The sequence below is a fragment of the Vipera berus genome (assembly GCF_964194415.1).
Source record: "Vipera berus genome assembly, chromosome: 4".
Taxonomy (NCBI): domain Eukaryota; kingdom Metazoa; phylum Chordata; class Lepidosauria; order Squamata; family Viperidae; genus Vipera; species Vipera berus.
This window is the reverse complement of record NC_138206.1, coordinates 98756303-98774429: the sequence shown is the minus strand read 5'-3', so window position 1 is coordinate 98774429 and position 18127 is coordinate 98756303. Positions and strand designations below refer to the sequence as shown.

At 39.9% G+C, this 18127-nt stretch overlaps 1 protein-coding gene across 3 annotated transcripts in view; it reads left to right on the top strand.

The window, feature by feature from the left end:
• Positions 1-11791: 11791 nt before the first annotated feature.
• Positions 11792-18127, top strand: part of NALCN (sodium leak channel, non-selective) — a gene marked incomplete at both ends in the record, with an annotated part of 234296 nt that continues 227960 nt past the window's right edge. For all 3 annotated transcript variants that reach the window (XM_081326644.1, XM_081326643.1, XM_081326642.1), the window contains 2 exons: positions 11792-11899; positions 14185-14367. In XM_081326644.1, the coding sequence (XP_081182770.1) occupies positions 11792-11899; positions 14185-14367 (291 nt within the window). The remainder of the gene's footprint in view (positions 11900-14184; positions 14368-18127) is intronic.

The following is an 18127-nucleotide window of genomic DNA, read 5'->3' as shown; positions in this document are numbered from 1 at the left end:
CCTCTAATCCTAGTAACTGACCCAGATTGGGTCCTGCAACATTATCCTGGGAAGTGTATATTTGCCTTCATTCATGAGTCCTAGACTCAAGTCCACTCTTAGCCATGGATGCTCACTGGGTAACTTGAAGTTAAAATGTTAGAGTTCTCTGGGCTCTATTTTGCTAGCAAGCATTTAATTATATTAGATAACTTCATTGAGGCAAGAAGTATAAGACAGTGAGGTTTATTGGTTGTAGGACAGGGTGGTTTGTTGGTTGACAAAGTTGTATATATCCTTCTATTACAGGCATGTCAAACTCACGACGTCACGTGATGTCGTGCAACGTATTGCGACTTTTTTCCCATTGCTAGCAATGGGGTGAGCACAGTTTCGGCATGATGCATCCGGCCCATGGGCCGGCAGTTTGACATGCCTGTTTTATTATGTCAGCTATGTGCATGGCTGGGTTGGAGAGTTCTATAGGTAGCAGTTAATATGGTTTAAAATTAAGTCTTTGATTATTAGGCCTCACATAGGATATACGGTAAGTCAGAATGTCAGGGACAGACCACTGGATCATCTCCAGAACTGCTGTGAGAAATATTTTTGCTATCTAGTGGATGTAGTCACTCAGCTCTATGCTATGTTGGGCTCTGACTGGGCAGGTGTGCCAGATGTGCTTGGGGCTAGTCTTCTGATTGAATTTGAGGAGATATTTGACAAAATGGTTCTCTGCATTATTATTTTGGCCACCTGTTTGTTGGATTAAGTTCACTCCTCTCCCTGGGAGCTGATTTGCAGCTGAGCACATGTGTTAGCAGTCTCTTTGAAGGAGAAGGTGGTGTGTTCAGCTGTTGAAAAATCAGTCAAATCCCAGTTGCAAAAGACCCTGGAGGAAGAAATTATCTAGACCTGTTTCAGACAGTTTTAAAGTGGGGATTTAATATGGAGACAGCCTTGGTTGCATGTATAGAAGAACCGTGGTAGGATTAGGTTGGAGATCCTCGCATCCATTCTTCTCCTAGAACTCTAGGGTGCTTCAATACCTTCTGTTGTGATTCAGGGTCAGCCTGTGGGTTCGGCAGTTGGGTCAGACGATTCAGAGGAGGAGGAGGGGGGTGTTGGAGAGCTTGATGAGGATAGCCTTGAGGCTCCGCAGAGCCCTCAGCCAGGCCCCTCCCATCTGGTTATGACGCAGACCCAGCTGTGTGAGCCTGACAGCGTGGATGAAGATGACCCACAGCTGGCCCTGTTCAAGGACGCCCGATGCAGGAGGCAGTCAAGCAGGAGTAAACAGAGGAAGGCAATGGGGCACCTCAGAAGGAGGCAGAGAGAAGCCACACCTTGAACTGTTTAAAAGGGGAATGTGTGGGAGGGCTGGTTTGCTGAAGGCAACCGTTTGAATAGCTCCTGTTTCATGGTTCGTGTTTTGTTTTGCTCTGTTTGCTTTTGTGTCCATAAATTTGGCAGGCTTAGTTCCAGCCTCTTGCCTTCTTGTAAAGGGGTTGTCCCTGCCTTTTCTGCAGGGCCGGTAGTAGGCTCGTACAGAACACCTTCTGGATTGGCTCAGGGAATCAGGAGCCAACAGCAATATTTTATAATTGTAGCTAGTGTTGATAGAAGGTGACAACTAGCACTTTGAATTGCATCCAGAAAAAAAAATTAAGAGGCAGCGCAGCTCACACAAGAGCGGCATAATACAGGCAAACCAAAGTCCTGTATCCCCAGTGCTTTTTTTGTAAAAGAAAAAGGTGCCGGAACTCACACATGTCATACAGCCCGCCCGCCTTGCCTACCCTACAAGGTTCTATCCAAAAAAGATGCCAGAACTCCGTTCTGAGCATTCTATGACAAAAAAAGCCCTGTGTATCCCCCATTCTGGACCAGCTGTAACTTCTAAATGGTTTTCAATGGCAGTCCATTTGATACACAAGATAAAACTGTGCAAAGGCCTCTTTAGACACATTGGCCATCTGCTCCTCAACCAAGAAATGCAGGAAAACTCCCAAATTACATTCTAGCCCTCTTCAGGAAAGTGCAACTCATTCAAGAGTTGGATCACATATCACTGAAGCCTGGGGAGCCAAACCCCCCCCCCAAAATATTTCATCTTGCTAAGGTTGAATTGGATCTAGATCCTCCCTATTCAGACCTTCACAGTGTCTCTAGACACTGGGTCAACACTACAATAATATAAGCTGTCTGCCAGGTTGTCATCAACATACTAATGATACTGTACCCCTTGAGATCAAATGATACGCAAGTGGTCTCATGTAAATGTTAAAGAGGAGAGTCAAAATATTCTAGCTTTCGGTACCCACATTTTGCAGAGGCATAGGGGTAAATAATAATAATAATAATAATAATAATAATAATAATAATAATAATAATAATAATAATAATAATAATAATAAAAAAAAAGTTGGAAGGGACCTTGGAGGTCATCTAGTCTAACCCCCTGCTCAGGCAGGAAACCCTATACCATTTCAGACAAATTGCTGTCCAGTCTCTTCTTAAAAACTTCCAGTGTTGGAGCATTCACCGCTTCTGGAGGCAGGTTGTTCCACTGATTAATTGTTCTAACTGTCAGGTAGTTTCACCTTAGTTCTAGGTTACTTCTCTCCTTGATTAGTTTCCATCCATTGCTTCTTGTCCTGCCTTTGGGTGCTTTGGAGAATAGCTTGAGTCCCTCCTCTTTGTGGCAGCCCCTGAAACACTGCTATCATGTCCCCCCTCGCCCTTCTCTTCATTAAACTAGACATACCCAATTCCAGCAGCTGTTCCTTATATGTTTTAGTCTCCAGTCCCCCAATCATCTTTGTTGCTCTTCTCTGTACTCTTTCTAGAGTCTCAACATCTTTTTTACATCGTGGTGAGCAAAACTGGATGCAGTATTCCAAGTGTAGCCTTACCAAGTTGCTTAGTGAATGTTTGAAGTTCCAGCAGCCATCTCCCCATGGCCACACTTCAGGCACTTAGCTGGCAGCCCATATTTATAGCTGTTTGCAATATCTGCAGTTTACATGGCTGCGATTTACCACATTTTTGCCGAAAACCAGCATTTACTTCCTTTTTTTTTGCAGAACACCCCAGAGCAAACAATGGCTTCGCTTACTAACTATGGTATTCGCTTAATGATGACGGATTCACTTAATGACCATGGTGATTGGCTTAACGACTGCAAAAAAAGATAAAATCAGGTCAGTAACATAATGCCCCTATTTACAACTATCACAGCTTGCAACTGTAATGGACAGGCTGCATTATGGTCATAAGTCATGGACTACATACTGCTTCTCGGTTAAAACTACTGTATGACCTTGGGTGTTGATTGGAGGGAACTTGGTAATGTCATGTTGTGTTCTTTGGTTGTAAGTGGTCTTTGTGGATACCATTTGCTAGTTTTCTACCTATATGTCCTATCACGTGGTTCCACGGTCTTCATTTAAGTTTGTGTAAAATGTTTTATATGGGATTTGTTGGTTTCTCTGTGTTCTGTACCAGCCTGCTACCGGCCTTGCAGAAAGGCAACCCCTGTACAAACGGCAGAGGCTGGAATACGTCTGCCAAATTTATTACACAAACAAACAAAACATGAAACAAGATACCGGAGCTTTGATCCTCTATCGGAGCGGTTGCTTTCAGCAAACCAGTCCTCCCCCAAACACTCCCTTTATAAGAGTTCAGGGCGTGGCCTCTCTTTGCCTCCTTCCGAGAAGTCCCACAGCCTTTCTCTGCTTGCTCCTACTTGACTGCCTCCTGCGTCGGGCGTCCTTGAACAGGGCCAGCTGTGGGTCATCTTCATCCACACTGTCGGGCTCACACAGCTGGGTCTCCACCAAGTAAGAGGGGCCTGGCTGGGGGCTCTGCGGAGCCTCCAAGCCATCATCAGCAAGTTCTTCTTCAACACCCCCCTCCTCCCCCTCGTCTGAGTCATCCGACCCAACTGCCGAACCCACAGGCTGACCCTGAATCACAACACTCTGCTTCAGTTATCTCTCTTTTAGCTAGTTATGCAATAGAATCACCGTGGAGATAAAATAATGAGTGATCCACACAAAAGCCATCTTGAATTCCAAGAAGATGGGCAAGATATGTCAATGATGAATACTTTAAAATATTTTAGCTTTTTATTTACGTATTGTATAGCAGAGTTCTCCAACCTTTCTGACTTGGTGGCCCAGAAGGAAAGGGAGCAGCAGAGCAATGTGTGCGTGCACAGCTGCGTGCACATGTGCAAACAGGTATGTGCACAATGGCAGCGCTAGTATGGACACACATGCTCAAGTGGGCCATGCACACCCATAGCATGCGCACTGGCACCCATGCACATGTGCAAACAGCCTGTGCTCTGGCACCCACACGCTGGCGCAAAAGGGCCACTGGCGCTTGCACAGCGATGCTACCGTGAGTGGGGCAGGGCTCATCAGCTATTCCCAGGGCCCGGTGGCCAACAGTTTAGGGACCCCTGTTATATAATGTATGTTTTATTTATTTAGAAATAAAACATACCAAATGTGTGAATTGGTTGTTTAAATACTGTTTTCTGAAATGATCAGTTGATAAGAAATTTTTAAGTGACCATGTCACAGATAAAACATTTTTTCTCATCTACCATTAATTCAAATGGAATATTCATCCATTGGGATAGCGCTTATTTATTTTTATTCAATTGTTTATTTATATTCTACCTTTACTTTTTAAAAATACATCGAGCATATTTAAGAGTCCTTTTCCCTCCTGTTTTCCCCACAACAACTCTGTGAGGTGGGTATGGCTAAGAGAAAATGGCCCAAAGTCACCGAAATTGAGTCTATGTTGAGCTATGTCATTGAACCATTTTATTTTATTTTTTGGATAAAACTGAAGTAGAAAAAAAGTTCAGAGATTGTCAGCGAGTTGTTGAAATGGTTCATTAAAAATGAAAGTAAAGCCGAGTTAGATTGCAGGCATTCTTAAGTGAAGTATATCAACACATGTTGAAATTAATGAGACATAATAGTGTACTGTACACATTATATCCTATGTTTTTAGGAAAGAGTCAACATATTTAAACATAAAATCAGTTTTCAAAATTCTAATTCTGTTATATACTATAATGACATTGCATAGTTCAGATACTCATTTCATCATGTTAATATTTCGAATATGCTGGAAAGGGAATTGAATTAGGCTGCCGTATGGTTCTTCCTTCCTTGTACTCTCGCTAGATTAAAATGAGATTTAAGATCACAAAGACCAAAAGCAGAACATGCCCTTTCAGTATAATTATCTTTGATTCATTCATTATCCTAATTGCCAAGTTCTAAATTGTTCAATCCCCAAACAGCGTTATTCAGAAATTTCTTTATCAAAAGTATATCAAGATATGTATCATTTCTGCTGTTTCTTTTTTCTCTCCCCTCTGCACTCCAAATTATTCCGTTGCTTCCATGGAAACTGAACATTGGAAATTGAGTGTCAAGCTTGTTCTCATGAAGTCTGGGAGCTCCACATATTTTCATAAAATCCAGAAGCAATCTGAATCTGGTTTCCAAGAAGAAACTTCTTCCTGATTTCTTTAAGGTTTAGTGAGGTTTTTTTTTTTTTGCAATTGCAAGTTTAGAATTGGAAGTCGTCTTGTTTTAAACAGGGATATAATCTACTAGAAAACATAACCTATCAAAAACAACCGTAAAAGACAGACTAGAAATAAAAATTAAACTAAGCAAGAAAATGGTAAGAGAACACGTCTGATCTTTTCAAATCACCAGGACCTGACAAATTACATCCCAGAGTTCTGAAGGAGCTGGCAGATGTTATCTCAGAACCCTTGTACAATATCTTTCAAAGATTTTGGAGCACCGGGGAACTACCTGAGGACTGGAAAAGAGTTGATGTGGTTCCCATCTTAAAAAAAAGAAAAGGGGGGTGGGGGGGGAACAAACACAGGTTTCTACAGACCAATCAGCCTGACATCAGTACTTGGGAAGATCCTGGAAAGACAATCAAAAAACACCTAGAAGCAAATAAAGTTACAACAAGAAGCCAGCGTGGGTTTGTCAAAAGCAGAGCATGCCAAATCAATCTTATTTCATTCTTTGACAAAGTGACTAAATTAGTAGACCAGTGAAATGCTCTGGACATAGTATACTTGGATTTCAGTAAGGCATTTGACAAAGTAGACCACAAGCTACTTCTTGGTAACCTAGAAAAATGTGGATTAGACAATATCATCACCAGGTATATTTGTAAGTGGCAAGCACATAAAAATGCAAGTAGAAAAATAGGGACCACTACGGTGGGAAGGTAACAGCGTTCCGTGCGCCTTTGGCATCTAGTCATGCCGGCCACATGGCCATGGAGACGTCCTCGGACAAGCGCTGGCTCTTCGGCTTTGAAACGGAGATGAGCACCGGCCCCTAGAGTCGGAAACGACTAGCACGCATGTGCGGGGGAACCTTTACCTTTAATAAGCTGCACTCAACATGTGGTCCTTAATGGTACTACAACTACATGGAGGGAAGTAAGCAGTGGGGTATCCCAAGGTTCTATTTTAGGCCCAATATTCTTCAATATTTTTTAAATTTAAATTAAATGAGGGAATAGAAAGAGAACTCATCAAATTTGTAGATGACACTAAGCTGGCAGAACTAGCCAGTACTGCAGAAGATCCTTATGGATTTCAACAGACTTGAACAATGGGCCCTATCTAACAAAATGAAATTCAGTTTAGAGAAAAGAAAAAAACAACAACTGCACAAGTACAAATTAGGTGAAACCTGATTCAATAGCAGTAACTGCGAGAGGGGTCTTGGAGTCCTAGTGGACAATCATTTAAATATGAGCCAGCAGTGTGTGATAGCAGCCAAAAAAGCCAGTGCAATCTTAGGATGCATTAACAGAGAGATAAAATCAAGATCACATGAGGTACTAGTACCGCTTTACAAAACCTTAGTAAGACCACACCTAGAATACTGCATCACAGTTTTGGTCATCACATTATAAAAAAAGAGGTTGAGACTTTTGAAAAAGTGCAGAGAAGAGCAACAAAAATGATTAGGGGTCTGGAGACTAAAACATGATGAATGGTTGTAGGAATTTCATGTGGTAAGTCTAGTGAAAAGAAGGGCCAGGGGAGACATGATAGCAGTATTCCAATATTTAAAGGGCTGCCACAGATAAGGGGGGAGGGGTCAACCTATTTCCCAAAGCACCAGAAGGCAAGACAAGAAACAATGGATGGAAACTAATCAAGGAGAGATTCAACCTATAACTTAAGGAAAAATTTCCTGACAGAACAATCTACCAGTGGAATGGCTTGCCTTTAGAAGTTCTGGACAGCCACCTGTCTGAAATGGTATAGGGTCTCCTGCTTGAGTAGGGGGTTGGACTAGAAGACCTCCAAGGTCCCTTCCCACTCTGATATCCTATTCTATTGATATGTTTGTATGTGTATATATATACAGTATATATACACACACGCACACCCATATACTCCTTTTAATTTTTAGCTTTCAGCAAGTGTGTAGATTTGGAGTTAAACAAGGTTAAGCATGGTTTGTATTTCAATGGGGAATCACCAGGGAATACCAGGGCTATGGGCCAGATTGTGAAATCAGAAAGGATCAGCTGCAAGCCTTTTCTATACTACTGGAAAGTAAACTGCACAATTGTGCCCATGTATTACCAGCAAAGAAGCTCAGCTTCAGTGTATCTTTTTATTCTTGGTTGACAATGGTATATTACAATGAAAAGTTGAATTACAGTTAAGAATAATATAGTGTGTGAATTCCAGATAAAACCTGGGAATATCAAAATCTAGAGTTATACGGTGGAATGGATGGATGTATTCTTGGAAGTGGATTGTTTGAGGGAACTGCCTCGCCAAGCACATCTATCTGATCTCACAGGAAGGGCATATTGTGGGTTCCACCCACAAAGGAATGTAATTTTGACAAGACCCAGGAGAGACTTTTCTGCCACCCTTTGGAACATTACTCCCGCTGAGATCAGATTGGCACCAACATTCCCGAAGGGTCTGAAAACATGGCTTTGCCTTTGGCCTTGGGATCCAGTAACATTGGCACAGAGTCTGTGAACTGGCTGTATAATTAGTAATAAGTGTTACCCCACAAGTTAAATAATTTTTATGGTTTTTATTGTTTTTAAAGTTTTTAGGTTTTTTGCTACATCTTTGGTTACTTTCTTATATATTTTGTGATTTTTAACATTGTATGCTGCTCAGAGTCATGTATGTGAGATGGACAATCTGTGTAAATTTACCAAATAAAAGAAAATTCTGTAGCATGAGTTAAATGAAACATTCTTCTCCAACTAGTATTCATGTAATAGGCTGAATTTATAATTTCCAGAGTTCACAGCTATCACGAGTAAAAATTCTAAGAGTGCCAAACCTACTATTTCCGAAGATAGTCAAATTGGGAAGTTTGCAGGAAAATACAAAATACACTGGCTGATTTGTTTATACACATAAATGTTATGTAAGACCAATATTTTTAAATAAACACTTATGCTTATTTAAGACAGTTATAAAAATCATTTCAGATTTTAAGCCCGCATAAGTTTAAGTTTCAAGTAAAATATTATGTCAGATTTTGGACCCGGTTTCTATGTCAGATTTTGGACTCAGTTTCTAGTTACATAAACTTTGAGGAGAATGAATAATAGTACCTCATGTCTTTTCTTGGCTCTTCTTTCACTCATTTTGATTGTACATCATAATTTAATATGATTATGTCCAAATGGGAGCTGCAGTTTAATGTGGATTTACCATATTTTCTGGCGTATAAAATGACTGGGCGTATAAGACGACCCCCTACATTTCCTGTTAAATTATAGGGTTTGGGCTATACTCGCCGTATAAGACTACCCCTCTTCCAACGCACACCAAATAAAAATTAAAAAACATCAGATTTGATTTTAATATGGTAATTTTAATTCAAATGCTTATGACATGCAGGTACTTAGTAGGAAAACTGTCACTTATAAACATAAGGCTGTTTGTCATCAAACATGTAAATATAAAACAGTGCAAGTGGATCAAACTTTTCCTAATTCACTCTAAAGCTTTCCCTGAGCAAATGGGAGATCTGCTCCAGGTTTTCCAGCCAGCCTGTCCAGTTCCTGAGTCAAATGTGTCCTTAGAGCTAAGCAGCTGCTCTGGCTGCTGCATTCCCCACCTGCCTTTCAAGTTGGGATAGACTGCAGCTGCTCTTCAACTTTAGATGGAAAGACACCCAGACCCCAGCCTGTTAAAAATCACAGACTGCAGCTTCTTCTCCAATTGGTCCAGCTTTCCCTGCGCAGACGAAATGGGAGATCCGCTCCAGGTTTTCCAGCCAGCCCTGTCCCTAAAGTTTCAGCACCCGGCGTATAAGACGACCCCTGACTTTTGAGAAGATTTTCATGGGTTAAAAAGTCGTCTTATACGCCGGAAAATACGGTACTAACCATAATTCTACCTGTTGGAAAGAAGTTGGTTTAAAATTGTCATCAGTCAACCAACATCATGCTACAGTTTGCCAGTTTTAAATGAAAGAAATTAAGGTATATGAAGAAGCAATTTAGAAAGCAGTTTACACTTTTTAGATTGTCAAATCTATAGAAAAAGACTTGAGTTCTTGCTTGTATGATTCACTTTTAGCTTAATTAGTATTATGTACTCCTACAAGAAGTCTTATATTCATCATGGTTATTTGGAAGTATTTTTATTATCTTTTCTAGTTTCACACATTCCTATCACAGATGTTGTTGTTGTTGTTAATTGTGAAGTCGTGTCCAACCCATCGTGACCCCATGGACAACGTTCCTCCTGGCCTTCCTGTCCTCTACCATCTTCTGGAGTCCATTTAAACTCACACCTACTGCTTCAGTGACTCCGTCCAGCCACCTCATTCTCTGTCATCCCATTCTTCTATTGCCTTCAACCTTTCCCAGCATTAGGCTCTTCTCCAGTGACTCCTTCCTTCTCATTAGGTGGCCAAAGTATTTGAGTTTCAACTTCAGGATCTGGCCTTGTAAAGAGCAGTCAGGGTTGATCTCCTCTAGGACTGACTGGTTTGATCGCCTTGCAGTCCAAGGGACTCGCAGGAGTCTTCTCCAGCATCATAGTTCAAAGGCCTCAATTCTTTGGCGCTCAGCCTTTCTTATGGTCCAACTTTCACAGCCATACATTGCAACTGGGAAGACCATAGCCTTGACTATACACACTTTTGTTGGCAGGGTGATGTCTCTGCTTTTTAGTGTGCTGTCTAGATTTGCCATAGCTTTCCTCCCCAGGAGCAAGCATCTTTTAATTTCTTGGCTGCAGTCCCCATTTGCAGTGATCTTGGATTTGCAGTGATCTTATCACAGATAACTTCTCTCAAAAATCTACCTGTTCCTGCTAATCCAAACCTTTTGGTGTTTCTGTTCTCCTGACCATGTCAGCAGAATTAATGTTAGACTTCCTGTCAACCAATTCAATTCAGCTTGCATACAGGTGTTTTCTATTGAAAGCTGCTGTAGCATATGGATAAATGGTTTTGCATTTTTAACACAATGCTATTTACTTTTGCTTGAAGGGTAAAATGCTTTTCATTCAATAAATGTTTTCACGTGGAGGTGATAATATACAACATAGTTTCTGTAGTATCTAAAATATGCTCAATACAAACCAAATGTGGCAAAGATTTAATATTTTTGTACAATCAATTTTATGTACAACCAACAAAAGATCATTCAAATCTATAATCCCGCTTTCCTTCAGCTTTTCAAAAAAACTACAATAATGAATGTTAAAGCAATAATAACAACACTGTAGAATGACATGGCTAAGATGTGAAGAAAGTATCTTGAAACATCAACTATCTTCTATCGGAGGGGTCCCCAACTCCTGATCTGTGGACCAGTACTAGGCTGCGGCATGCCAGCAACTGGTCCGCACAAACAAGCAAAGCCCCATCTGTGGGATGCAGACAGCAAACAAAACCACGCACTCTCCGGTCCGTGGGAAAACCTTTCTCCATGGAACCGGTCCCTGATGCCCAAAATGTTGGGGACCTCTGTTCTATCGTACCTCTGCTGGATGGAAATTCTGGTTTATTATGAATAAGCTGTCTGCTCACACTTAACTTGTAGACTTTGGGCCACGTGTAACCATTCTCTAAAATATCTGCCACCTAATTTTGGAGGTGGTGCCAAACAGCTGTTCAGTGGCCACTTTCGGCAATCAAATGGATAGCAAAACACAGCAATATTTGGATTATATGCGTGTATGTGTCTATTTTAAACATGCATGCACATACTGTAAATACAGCTTTTTAAAGATCTGCACCAACTCCCATTACAGCAAAACAGTAAATGATTTCCTTAGCATGTTGTTCATACTTAGGCTCAAGGTACTCTTTGTTTCTTCCCAAGTAATCTAGGATTCACAAACTAAGAATTTAGATCTCTTAAAATGTGTGACATGCAAACTTCTGGTAGCAAATTATTCCTACCTAATTTTTGTTGTTGTTAGCGTGAGCAGCTAAATAACAGTTTCTAATCCATAATATGACAGAATGAATCAGTACTAAATGATGACTAAATGAAGAAAAAGACAGGGATAATGTAAAGTAAATTGGCTGCCATGTACTTGCCTAATCTAGTAAAGTCAAATCTCTAATGGCCTTGTTTCTGTGTTTATTTCCATAATTTATATGCCAGGGATCTGGACAAATGTCCATAATCTTTAATCTTGTCAAGCAGATTATAGCATGATTTTTTCCCCTTTCTTTTTTTTTAGGCCATTTCACAGTTTTATCTAATCAAAGCTAATTTCAGTATGCTGAAAAGGAAGCAGAGTTCTAGGGTGGAAGCCCAGCCTGTAACAGATTTTGGTCCTGATGAATCCTTATCAGACAACGCAGATATCCTGTGGATTAACAAACCAGTAAGTAGGATATACTACCTTAACTTTCTTACCTTTGGAATATGATTAAGATGTAATTAAGCATTTTTAAGTTCCATTGATGTTGATGCAATCAATGGAAAATATGTGCTTAAATGCCTCTTCATGGGTAAACAAAAGTATGTTGTGTTTACATTTCTATTATTTGAATTTAGTGGATTTTGAAAAGATACTTTATTAATGGGAGCAAGTAAGTAAGAATTTCTAATCTATAATATGACAGAATGAATCAGTACTAAATGATGACTAAATGAAGAAAAAGATGTATAATGCAGTTGCATTAATATATACACACATACACACGTGATAAATGGTATCAGTTTCTTCTCTTAGAACTGCTGTATATCTAGGGAAATTAATATAAAGAATTGGAGAAGGAGAATAATTGAAAGAGCCCACTTTAGTCTTGTCTGTGCACAGCTCTAAACAAGGCCTTCGTGAATTGCTTTCTGAACTTTTCCTTCATTTCTGGCATGAATAACCTATCTTATCCACATTCCTTCAATGGCCAATCCAATTTTACTATTTATTTTTTATTTTTTTCAGTTACTTTCCTTTTTTTATATATTTTGCATAAATCCAATCTAACAGGACAAAAGTATTCTGTTAAATTTAAAAATTATTCTGCAAAAAAAATTTAAATGAGTCTTGAGTTTTGAGGAGTATTGAAGCTTTCTGTTAAAACAGAAGTGTCATATTTCATTAGCAAAAGGGAAAATCAAGTATACAAATTCACTAGTGGGAATAAGGAAGCCAAGAAGAAGCATGGAAATATTCTAGCCCTGTGCTACAGAGACCATATTTAAAAGAGTTGTTTTAAAAAGAAAATCAAAGAATACAACTCTTCAAAAATGTAAAAATACAATTACTGTATTTTTCCATCTATAAGACACACCCTTGTATAAGATACCCCCTTGCGGCTTCAGCCTGAGCTGCGCTGGTGAAAAATGGGTCATAGAAGGCGGCTTCAGTGGGACCAGCCGCATTCTTGGGGCAGCGCAATCCTCCAGCACCAGGTGGCATCTCGGGCTGGCTTTCTCCCCATCCAGGCAGCATCTCAGGCCAGCGATATCCTCCTGCACCAGGCGGCATGGCAGTGGCATGTAAAGAATCACACAGGCATGCCCTGGGCTGCGGAGGTTACCATTATTTTTTCATGTATAAGATGCTGCACTTGTATAAGATGCACCTGATTTTTGAACAGGGTGTTTGCAGGAAAAAATAGCGTCTTATGCACGGAAAAAATATGGCAAATGATTTTTTTTAAAAAAATTGAACTTTTGAATTTTTATTGGAGGACCCAAAATTTCCTGCCTGGACCATGATGCTGGGCAAGCAGGCAGCAATTTCATGACTTTAAACAAATGAAAAATGGAATGAAATGCTTATTGTACTAATTTGCAATGCAAATGCAATGCAAATTGTTCTAAACTTTCTGCAGAGGGAGTGAGGAAGCTGACTCATCTACACCATACCCTTTGTCAAAAAGGAACTTAGCAAGGTGCATGAATCAAACAAAAGTTGATGAACAAGAGTAACTGTTTTAATTCCCCTTATATCATATGTTATAATAGTAATGGTTTTTAGCAGTAGAAGCCTTCAATATCTATTGTTTTCCCCAAAAAATAAGACCCGGTCTTTTTTTTGCCACCAAAAGAGGCACCAGGTCTTATTTTCGGGGGGTGTCTTTTCCACTTATCTCTGGCACCGACAGCCCCACCTAGCCAGCCCACTTCTTCTGTGGTCGAAGGAGCAGCTTCATTCTGCAGCTGAGAATGGAACTCCGGCCTGCATTTCACAGTCAGAGGCCATTCTGAAAGGCCTCTGCAGCCGCGAACTGAGTTATCGATTCAATCCATAGCTCGTTTCTCGGCTGCAGTGGCCTTCCGGAAAGGCTTCTGACTGTGAAATGCAGGCCTGTGGAGGCTGCAGAAGAAGTAGACCGGCAAGGAGAGGCCTGGCTGCAAAGTAAGTGGGTGCGGGGCACATGGGGCAGCTCCACAGCCCCACCACCATCCTAGCTTGATTTTTAGGTTTGTGCCTCACCCCAAAATTAAGGCTTATTTTTGGGGTAGGGCTTATATTAGGCCCACCCCCAAAAATCAAGCTAGGGCTTATTTTTGAGGTAGGTCTTACTTTTGGGGAAACACAGTAAACATTTTTTTTTGCATTAAAATTGTTATTTTAAACTGTTAGACCTGAAACAACATTGAAAAAGATAGTTGTACTAGTTGATAAAAACTTTGTCCCTGTTTTGTATTCCTCAGTGGGTGCATTCTTTACTGCGCATCTGTGCCATCATCAGTGTCATTTCGGTGTGCATGAATACCCCAAAGACCTTTGAACATTATCCTCCCCTTCAGTATGTGACATTTGCTCTTGATACATTGCTGATGTTTCTCTACACGGCAGAGATGATAGCAAAAATGCACATCCGTGGCATAGTCAAGGTAAGGTTTTTTACTTGTTTTTTTAACAGAAACCCAAAAAGACATGCATATCTTTTATACTCAGATTTTAGAGCCATTAAAGTAAACTTTGCTGTGCTTTGAATGAACTCTCCAAATCATGTTATATTGCTCTTCTGAAGCTATCTATTACACATAATATTCATTGATTGTAAAATTAGCCTTCAGGAATATCTTATTGATTATGTTTACTTTTTTTCTCAAAAGACATTTCTCTCATTACATTGTTTAGACTCCCCCCCCCTTTTTTTTCTTTTACATGAAGGAGCCTGTGGTCTTGCAAATGGCCAGACTTTTGATCTGCCAATTCTTTTTCCCCAAATCCAAAGCTCAAATTTAACATGAGCTGTTGTAGTTATTTGCAGATCTTGAATATCAAGATGCCATTTTTGTGCTTTAGCTACGTTGTGACTAATAGCTGAGCATAATTGTCAGGAAGGCCATGTTTTCCTGCTGTAATTCTTGACTGGCCCAAAATTGGGTGTCCTGTTTCTCTATCTCAAGTTCTGCTGAGTCTGTGCCTGAACAAGCTTTCTTTTACAAATGAAGATGAGTATATTGTGTCCCAGGATAATGTTGCAGGACCCAATCAGGGTCAGTCACCAGGACCAGAGGTTTTGTCTTCTGAGCTTTCGGACTCTTGCTGGAGCCCCTTTTCAGGGAACTTCTTTCTAGCAGTACGTGTGCTGTTTTGTGTGTGGTATTTATAGTGCCTGTTGCAAGTGGCTTTTTAGATATTGATTGGGGTATGTTAATGGCTGGTTTTTAACTCATTAGCTGTCGCTTGCTTGTGTTGCCCAGCCCATGTGTTCTAAGTACTTGATAGGATAGTGATAAATCAGCACTCGTGTTGACTGACGAGGGGCCTATTTCTCAGGCTTCAATCAATTCCCTGGCTGTTTTTGTGCCTGCTTGTCCAACAATCTTAATAGCTGCAAAACTGAATGTATGTCCTTGTTCATTGCCGTTTGAGGCTACCAATGAGTTTGGGTCTCCTTAGCTTACCTCTTGCTTGTGTTCTTGCAATCAGATGGTTAGTTTGTATGTGATTTACTGAATCCCCTGCATGGATTGCTCCTGTGACTATGTAGGACAGACAGGGAGGAAGCTAACCACCAGATTGCAAGAACACAAGCAAGGGGTCAGATGAGGAAATCCAACCTGATTGATAGCCTCACACGGCAATGAACAAGGACACACATTTAGTTCTGCAGCTACTAAGATTATTGGATGAGCAGGCACAGGGATTGAAGCCTGGAAACAGGCCCCTCATCAATCAATCTTTACCATCAGCCTATCAAGTGCTTAGAAGGCAAGGGCTGGGCAGCTCAAGCAAACAACAGCTGATGACTTAAAACAGGGGTGTCAAGCTCGCAACGTCAAGTGACATGTCACAATGAAATGTATCGTGACTGTTTTTGCCATTGCCGGCAATGGGGTGGGCGCGGTTTCGCTATGATGTATTTGGCCCGCTGGCCAGCAGTTTGACACCCTGACTTAAAAGCTAGCGATTGACACATCCCAATCTAAAAAGCCACTTACAACAAACACTATAAATACTACACACAGAACAGCACACACTCTGCTAGAGAGAAGTTCCCTGAAGATGGGCTTCAGAACGAATCTGAAAGCTCAGAAGACAAAACCGCTGGTCCTGGTGATCCACCCTGATTGGGTCCTGCAAGCTTTCTTTTGTGTTTTCTCTACCTTGAAAAGAAATTGGTGATATTCCCATCTACTCTGTTCCAATCATCTTTTGGTGAATAAATGTCCAGGTCTATTAAAAAAACAAACAAAACAGTAGCTTGAAAAGAAACTATGCAGTGAGGGGGTCAGTTTTTTAAAAAGGGAACAAATAACATGCATTGAAGCTCTTAAAGTTTTACAGTCAGCATAGCAGCAGACATGCTTTCTTAGAAACTCTCATGATTTTAAATGCTGACAAACTAGCAATTTTGTGTTCAAACCTCTTTTCCTCATCACACTACCATGTAACTGCAATGGCAGCCTTGAGGTAGGGGCAAGTCAAATAGCCCCACCAGTGATAGCAGAGGCCATCTCTTGAGTCACAAAGTAAAGATATAATTTTTGAGATGGCATTTGCTCAGCTGAAATGGATTTCCCTGTTAAGGATAAAATGGCAGTGGTACAAATATAGATTGTAAATACCCTACGTGTCATTTGATTTGGCAAGTGGGGTGTTCATGTTGTGCCAGAGCTGGAACTGCACCAGAATCTGGAAGATATCCTTAATAGATGTCTTCAGGTACTGTTTTGCAGTATCTGTAATTATAAAGATACAGCTACATAGTTGATTACAGCTGATGACATGAGAATCAATATAAGCCTTGAAAAGTTTTAGATACTGCTATGAAAGTTATATAAGCCTTGTTATAATTTAAAAGGGATAAATACTGTTTTTCCTTATCAAAAGTCTGTGTGCCTCAGATAAAGAAAATCTGCAAGATACCCAAAATTTTGCTTCAGTAAAAGGTTGACATTTTAGACAAATGTAAATCATGCAAATTTCAGCTGTATTTTTCCCTCAATGAGCTGATAATTCCAGTCCTCATGGTGGAATTCCCTAAGTTGCAAGTGGTATGAAAATTCATTGCAATTGTGATTATCTTATTTAATGAATTCATTACAATTCAGGCAAATGAATTCATTGCTTAGTATTTGGAGTATGTTCTAAACCAACCGTAAGTTTTGTGTAACCTCGTTTTTTAACATGACTTTTTCTTTCTTTTTGCTATTGCTCCTGTCACAAAACGTTATTGATTTTTATCTTGATGCATTAGATTTTTTACACAATTGCTGTCATAGGTTCTCAGCAGTACGAAAAAGTATAACATAACTTTGTCAGTTGACTTAATCAAGGTTACATAGCTATGTAATAGGCATATCCTATTCTTATCCCATCACAAAAAATCCAAATGCAGAAGTAGGCTTCTAGGTAGGCAAGTGATGTAAATGTTAATGTGCATCTAAATCTAGGGCTTTATTGTCGTCTTCCAGTAAAGTAGGATACATACTGAAGCCTTTAGCTATGTACCGCTTGGAATTCCAAGTAATAATTCAGCTTTCAGATAAAACTGGATATAGCTATAAATTCATTATTTAGCACAAAAGGGTGATGGGATAAAAATCTCAAGTATCTGGATATTGCTTCTTATTATAAACATCAACATGCTTTTGTGAATCTCGAATCAGATGACTTTCTAACAGTAACGTTCAACAGTGAGAGATGTAATTTTTTTGGCTTCCTGATGGAGTTTCTCTTACAGATGAAAGAAAAGTGTGAAGCTAGGCCTTATTCTATGTTTCCTTATGTTTTCGTTATGAATACTGGTCCCATTGTGCAAAAGGACTATGTTGCAATTAAAAATTATTCATTCAATGGATAGTATGCCTGTGTTTATTTCTTTTTCTATTATTTGCTATCTTGTTATATCGTTCATATAAAGACTTACATGGGAGAAGAGAATATATATGTTTTATAACTGTTACTGAAATAATTGTGAGTCAGTATTTTTTTTAAAAAAAATAGAGTAAACTGGAGATAAATAAGAGTTTTTATAGGCAGGAGCTTCATCTCGAAGAACAAAAAAATCATTTTAACCTGTAACATATTGAAACTACAGGAAAAAAAAACTTTGCTATTTCCTTTGCATTGCCAAATTCTTCCCTGCAATATAAAAGAAATGAAGAGGCCCACTTAATTTATTTATAGACATTTAAC